Raw genomic sequence first — 7,595 nt, forward strand, 5'->3', positions numbered from 1 at the left:
GAAAGAAAACTTCTAAGAGTCTCATTCCAAGAGACTAGCATTACCCTGATTCCAAAACCAGACAAAGACTCCACTAAAAAAGACAACTATAGGCCAATATCCCTGATGAACATGGATGCAAAAATTCTCAATAAAATACTAGCAAACTGAATCCAACAGTGCATTAAAAGAATCATTCACCACAATCAAGTGGGATTTATTCCTAGGTTGCAAGGGTGGTTCAGTATTTGCAAATCAATCAACATGATGCACCACATTAATAAAAGAATGGATAAGAACCATATCCTTTCAATTGATGCAGAAAAAGCATTTGACAAAGTATTACATCCATTCATGATAAAAATTCTCAACAAAGTAGGGTTGGAGAGAATATACTTCAACATAATAAAGGCCACATAAACCCCACATCCTCAATGGGGGAAACAGAGGTTTTCCTCTAAGGTCAGAAATTAGACAGGGATGTCCACTCTCACCACTTTTTTTTCAACATAGTACTGGAAGTCCCAGCCACAGCAATCAGACAACAAAAAGAAATAAAAGTCATCCAAATTGATAAGGAAGAAGTAAAAGTGTCACTATTTGCAGATGACATGATACTCTATATAGGAAGTTTGAAAGACTCCAAAAAATTTTACTAGAACTGATACATGAATTCAGTAAAGTCACAGGATACAAAATCATCATACAGAAATCTGTTGCATTTCTATACACCAATAATGAAGCAGCAGAAAGAGAAATCAAGCAACCAATCCCATTTAAAATTGCACCAAAAACCATGAGATATGTAGGAATAAACTTAACCAAAAAGGTAAAAACATCTGTACTCTGAAAACTATAGAACGCTGATGAAAGAAATTGAAGAGGACACAAAGAAATGGAAAAACATCCCATGCTCATCAATTTGAAGAATACATATTGTTAAACTGTCTATACTACCCAAAGCAATCTACACATTTAATGCAATCCCCATCAAAATGCCACCAACATTTTTCACAGAGCTAAAACTAACAATCTTAAAATTTGTGTGGGACCACAAAAGACCCCGAATAGCCAAAGCAATCTTGAAAAAGCAAAGCAAAGCTGGAGGCATCACAATTCTGGACTTCAAGTTATAATACAAAACGGTAGTGATCAAGACAGCATAGTACTGGCACAAAAACAGACACAAAGGTTAATGGAACAGAATAGAAAATCCAGAAATGAACCCACAAGTATATGGCCAATTAATCTTTGGCAAAGCAGGAAAGAATATCCAATGGAAAAAAGACCGTCTCTTCAACAAATGGTGCTGGGAAAACTGGACAGCTGCATGCAAAAGAATGAAACTGGACCTTTTTCGTACACCATACACAAAAACAAATTCAAAATGAATTTTCCTTTTCATCTTGTGAAGAATGTCTAAATGGCTGTCAGAATGGCTAAAATTAACAACGAAAGAAACAACAGTTATTGGTAGGGATGTGGAGAAAGGGGACCCCTCTTAGATTGTTGGTGGGAATGCAAACTGGTGCAGCCACTTGGAAAACAGTATGGAGGTTCTCAGAAAGTTAAGAATGGAACTACTCTATGATCCAATAATTGTACTCCTAGGTATTTACCCAAAGGATATAAAAATACAGATTTGAAGGGATACATGCACCTCTGTGTTTATAGCCACATTATCAACAATAGCCAAATTATGGAAAGATCCCAAATGTCTATCAACTGATGAATGGATAAAGAGGAGGTGGTATATATACACAATGGAATATTACTCAGTCATAAAAAAGAATAAAATCTTGCCATTTTTAATGACATGGATGGAGCTAGAGAGCGTTAAGTGAAAGAAGTTAGAGAAAGACAAATTCCATATGATTTCACTTATATGTGGAATTTAAGAAACAGAATGAACAAGGAAAGGGAAACGAAAGAGAGAGAGGCAATCAGAGAAACAGACTCTTAACCATAGAAAATGTGATGGTTACCAGAGGGGAGGTGGGTGGGCAGATGGGTTAAATAGGTGATGGCAATTATGGAGTGTACTTGTGATGAGGACCAGGTATATGCAAGTGTTGCATCACTAAATTGCATACCTGAAACTAATATTACAGTGTATGTTAGTTAATTAGTTACTGTGTCTCTGCCTTTCTGGGTTCTTGACATTCCCTTATATGAATATATTTCTACTTACCTTTTTTTTTTTTTTAAGTAGTTACTGAATCCTAATCTTACATGTCCCTTAATTTTACATGCACATAGATGAATCAATACATGAATCAACTAGTTACCACATTGCCCCCTACGACATGAAGTAAACAGGAATGCTTAGTCTATTAATATACATGTTCTTTCTGCTAGAATAGGAATAGATGTCTTTAAAAGGAAAATAATCATGGGGTGCCTGGGTGGCTTGGTCGGTTAAGCGTCCGACTTCGGCTCAGGTCATGATCTCGCGGTCCGTGAGTTCGAGCCCCGCGTCGGGCTCTGTGCTGACAGCTCAGAGCCTGGAGCCTGTTTCAGATTCTGTGTCTCCCTCTCTCTCTGCTCCTCCCCTGTTCATGCTCTGTCTGTCTCTCTCTCAAAAATAAAATAAAAATGTTAAAAAAATTAAAAAAAAAAAGGAAAATAATCAGCACAAACTTTGGCAAACTTTGTGAGTTTGAAATCTAAACATTATTGAGAAATTGATAAACCTTGCATATATTTTCTATATTATCCAATAAATAACATGTCATCAATATATAAAAATGTCTTGTGTTTTATATTAGATGCTTCGTCTTATTATTTAAATGTTTGTATATAGAACTTTTAAAACCAGTCATAAAACCATGTTGCTTAGAGACGCAGTGTGTGGTATATTAAGCACCTGGTTAGGTGGAGTTCAAAAATATGTAGTCCCTCAGTGACATCAGGTTAATGTCTATCCCAGCATTCCTAGGGCCAGTTAGAAATTTTATATGAACCTCTTCTCATGTAGCCATCTGTTGCTGGAGTAATCCTTCCTGGGATCTTCATTGTCATACTGTTTTACGGTAGCTTTAAATTTTTTTTTTTAATGTTTGTTTATTTTTGAGAGAGAGACAGAGCAGGGGTGGGGCAGAGAGGGAGGGAGACACAGAATCTAGAGCAGGCTGTCAGCATAGAGCCCAATGCAGGGCTTGAACTCATGAACCATGAGATCATGAGCTGAGCTGAAATTGGATGCTTAACTGAGCCACCCCGTCACCTGGTTTTTGGTAGCTTTAAATGAAGGTATTCACCATATTTTATGCCTCACTTCACCACATTGTGCTATATACCAGTTCCAGGCTGTAGGTTAAGTATGCATCCTGACCCCCAAACTATTTCTATAGTCATGCAGAGATAGAATGCAAACGTTTTTAAATGACAAATCATACTGTGTTTTGGAAATAGAGGAATGAGATGTTCAGGATATGATCTGGTGTATGTATTGGTGGGAACATACAGTGTCTGTATCGTGAGAACAGTCAGTACTTCTTGACCTTTCATTGTGTGCAGTTACAGAAAGAAAGTAAAAGCCTTGAAATTTAAGGGTCTTCCAATTAAATGGCACATATATTATATATTGTCATTCCCTGAGAACCATAAACAGCCTCAGTGATAGAGGGGCATACTCATGCAAAGAGGAATGGAAGGAATGTCCAGAGTTGGTCTTAACAGAAATGTTTATAAAGGTTGTAGGGCACTTAAAGGAGGTATTCTCTGTAATTCTTCATGAAATCCCCTCACCAGGTCTGATTCTTGGTACTTTCTTTTTGTAGATATTTTCAGGGCTGTTGGTAAATCTCACAACCATCCAGCCTTGGCTATCATGGCTTCAGTACTTCAGCATTCCTCGATATGGCTTTGCGGTGAGTTTTCCTCATCTGTCTCTGTGATCCTAGCACAGGATTAATTCTAGGATTAGAATTCCCAAGCTAGGGACAACCAGAATAAAGCCTAACAACCTTGTCTCCCGCTGTGAACTGTGAAGGTCTCCAGGGGTTTCTTTTTTAGGAGCAATGAAGGAGAGTTTTCTATTAAGCCTTAGATCACCTTGATAATCACCTGAGGTTTCCCCAGTTACCCAGTTGTCTGAAGGAGGTGAAGGGTGGGGAGATAACTCCTCATGAGGGAGAAAGATTGACTAATTGGTATAAAGAAATATAGTTGTGTTTCAGTTCACTATGAAAATAGAGGATGGGGGGCCTAGAATACGTATTTTATATTGAATTCAGAAAAAAACAAACAAACAAAAAAACCCCCAAAACAAAGAGCATATAATACAGCCACTATCTTGGTTTTAGAAAGCTAATCAACTCCAAAGAAAACTGTCTTAATATAGTATAATTGGGTTTCTAACTCCCAAGAATTAGCACTGGTTTTGATGAAAATAAACAAGAATAATACAAAAGATTCTCACCATAAATGAACGATAGTCACTGAGTACTGCTGTATGATTTTGAGTACACTGTGGGATTATAAAATTGGGGAGAGAAGAAGGAAGGAGCCAGAGGTCTCCCCTCTTTGCCAACTACTTTACTTCCCTTTGTTTTGGAAGCTAAAATCTCAACCTTAGACTACTCAGTTGCCAAGGAAAAGAATTTTAGTTGCTCTGGTGTGGCAGAGACTGTGAACGTGAAGCTTGGTTTGTTTGTAGAAATAGCAATAAAGATTAAACTAGGAGGACATGATAATTCTTTGAAGTTTTTTGAAATTTAAAACTGTTTACCTTGCCCCATTCCCCTTGTGTTATAGGCTTTGCAGCATAATGAATTTTTGGGACAAAACTTCTGCCCAGGACTCAACATAACAACAAATAATACCTGTAGTTATGCGACGTAAGTTCATATTCAGTGTCGTAGTGGATTTGTTTACTATTGTGGTGTATGTAGAAAGCCCACTGGGCCGCTTGGCTGGTGTAAGTCCTTTCACTGACTTCTCTGGGTTGTACACCAGTGCCCATCTCCTTGGCATTTGCTTCAGTGAAAATTGTACTTCAGATGGAGAAATGTTTCTGATACGTTCATTGGGGGCCTTTAAAAAAGATTCATTGGCTGTTTTGATTGTGAGTTTTAGTTTTGACTTTCTGAACACTTGAGTTTGAAATGAGCTGCTTTGATATTTTACCAAAGCCTTGGAATATTGGAGTTGTATGGAGTGTGTGAAGTGTACGGATCCATAAATTTATGGCTTCCTGTAAGCCCAACCCAAGGCCAGGAGCAAGAGCTAAGAGGGCAGCAGAGGGGAGGATCATTGTCCTGCCGTGCTGTTGGCACTTGCCTCTTCCTCCTGCATTTACTAGGAGACATTATGAAATCCAGGTCTACATGACTATCTTTTTTTCTTTTGAACCGACCCAGAACATCCTTTTTGAGGGATGTAGCCTCCAAAGGAGGAAACACCTTTCAGTAAGCTGAGAAAGAAGTCCCATTTTTTTGCATAATGTCAAACAGAAATGCAGATTTTGACAAAATCAGAGGATGTTGTTTTAAAAATTGAATAACCCTTTTCTTGTCGATGATTGTTGTTAATGGTTTGATTTTGCTACATCGATCAATGAAAGAAAAGAGAATGCTGGTATCCAGAATCTCATGAACTATTCTCAAGTAGAATAGAAATAATTCTTAGTAATAGGGCAAATTGTTATTTTGAAGTATTTCTGAAAAACTTGTATGAAGAGAAGTTTTCTGCCCACTCTCTTTTGTCTGGGTATAACATTTTTGGAGGAGCTGCACACACATGGCGTACCAGGTAGTCAGTATGGCTGCACCAGGTAGTTTTAGGACCAGGCGCTTTTCTAAACTGTGGCAGGGCCGCTCCATCCTGCTCTAGCTCAGCCCCCACCGAGGCTTACACCTGATTAGGTGGGCCTGCTGGTGATGTCCTGCTGCTGAGTATCTGCAGTGCTCATTCCAGCCCTGCTGCGAGAGCAGTGGGGGCAGGAAGCCCTCGCTCACCTCTTTTCCTAGCTTTAGAATTCTTAGCGTGTGTTTCTTTGTACATCTGGCTGGTGGGTAGTGAGCTCTGTAAAGAGCTTTGATCAACTTGGTAGGGGCCTTAGATGTCATCTGTTAAAACTGAGGTTTTCCCTGTCAGGAGTGAGAGCAGCATCAGAAATCTGAAAACAAATGAATTTGGAGAGATTAGCGACTGGGTTCAAAGTGTGAATCGGTGGACTTGGCCAAGTTCCTTAAACCTTAGTCTCTTCATCTTTTTAAATGGGTATAATATTTACTTCACTGGGTTGTTTCAGGGATTAACTAAACTGTTACATATGGACTGCTTAGCATAGTATCCAGCAGAATTGTAAGCCCTCATTGTTACCCATTATATGTAAAGGCATAGTTCTTTAAGACTTGGAACCTATGGGAACTGTGAATACATTGAGAGTAAAACTTGACAGATAACTAAGGATAAAGTTATATTCTTTTTCTGTTGAATTTCAGATGTACTGGCGAAGAATTTTTGGTAAACCAGGGCATCGATATCTCCCCTTGGGGCCTGTGGAAGAATCACGTAGCCTTGGCATGCATGATTGTTATCTTCCTTATAATTGCCTACCTAAAATTGTTATTTCTTAAAAAATTTTCTTAGGGGCGCCTGGGTGGCGCAGTCAGTTAAGCGTCCGACTTCAGCCAGGTCACGATCTCGCGGTCCGTGAGTTCGAGCCCCGCGTCAGGCTCTGGGCTGATGGCTCAGAACCTGGAGCCTGTTTCCGATTCTGTGTCTCCCTCTCTCTCTGCCCCTCCCCCGTTCATGCTCTGTCTCTCTCTGTCCCAAAAATAAATAAACGTTGAAAAAAAAAATTAAAAAAATTTTTTTTCTTAAATTCTTCTTGAATTTACATGATTTATGTGCACATTAAATAGGGAGTGTCTTGATTTATTTTAAGCATTCAATGAAGTGTTTTTGTCGTCTCTTCATTTGGCATCATACTGTTCAGCAAGAATTATTTTTCCAGAAACCACAGCGAACTGATTTATACATGAAAGAACTCAAGTCATAAACTAGTGATATTATGGACTGTGTATTAGTTCATCTGGTCATACAGTAACCATGGGGAAGACATCTAGTTTATCAACCTAAAACAGAATTGAATACTGGGAACTTGTGACAAGTTATTAATATTTCTGGTATTAGTTTCCTCATCTTTAAAATGAATAGAGGGTTCATTGCCCTCCAGCTCCAGTATTAGATGAATCTGTGATTTGCCATTATTTAATAAATCATAATAACAAATGTACAGATGCAGTGGTGGAAGTACGAAATCTAATCTATGTTGGAAAAACCCAGTGTTATTTACAAGGCAAAAAAACCCCCACTGTGATAGAAAAAGCTTTGATGAGCCTTTTAAGATTATTAGAACATATTGAGATTTCTCTAGTGGAATCAGAGCACCTCAGGGGTCTCTGCTGGCCTTTGTAGGTGTGGCGGACTGGGAGTTGTGACCCTTGCTGGGGCAGTTCAGTGGCCTGTGATCAGCGCAAGGATCAGAGCCTCCTGGGGCACTTTGCTCAAATACAGATGGCCAGGCCCTGTGAGCCATGCATCAGCATCTCCAGGGTTACTCCAGAAAGCCCCGCCCATGCCAGGACCTGGTCATTTCCAAGATC

General features: G+C 39.0%; 1 protein-coding gene across 6 annotated transcripts in view; it reads left to right on the plus strand.

The window, feature by feature from the left end:
• ABCG2 (ATP binding cassette subfamily G member 2 (JR blood group)) overlaps positions 1 to 7,225 on the plus strand; it is a 129,981-nt gene extending 122,756 nt beyond the window's left edge. For 5 of the 6 annotated variants that reach the window (XM_040478591.1, XM_040478583.1, XM_040478602.1 and 2 more), the window contains exons 14-17: positions 3,762 to 3,851; positions 4,738 to 4,820; positions 6,429 to 6,567; positions 6,802 to 7,225. In XM_040478591.1, coding sequence (XP_040334525.1) covers positions 3,762 to 3,851; positions 4,738 to 4,820; positions 6,429 to 6,567; positions 6,802 to 6,810 — 321 coding nt within the window. In that variant the 3' untranslated portion in view covers positions 6,811 to 7,225. Of the gene's footprint in view, positions 1 to 3,761; positions 3,852 to 4,737; positions 4,821 to 6,428; positions 6,568 to 6,801 lie in introns of those variants that run through there. The other variant, XR_005791499.1, reaches the window with a different exon arrangement.
• Positions 7,226 to 7,595: the final 370 nt, after the last annotated feature.

This window comes from Herpailurus yagouaroundi, unplaced genomic scaffold (assembly GCF_014898765.1).
Source record: "Herpailurus yagouaroundi ecotype Mexico unplaced genomic scaffold, PumYag 28, whole genome shotgun sequence".
NCBI lineage: Eukaryota > Metazoa > Chordata > Mammalia > Carnivora > Felidae > Herpailurus > Herpailurus yagouaroundi.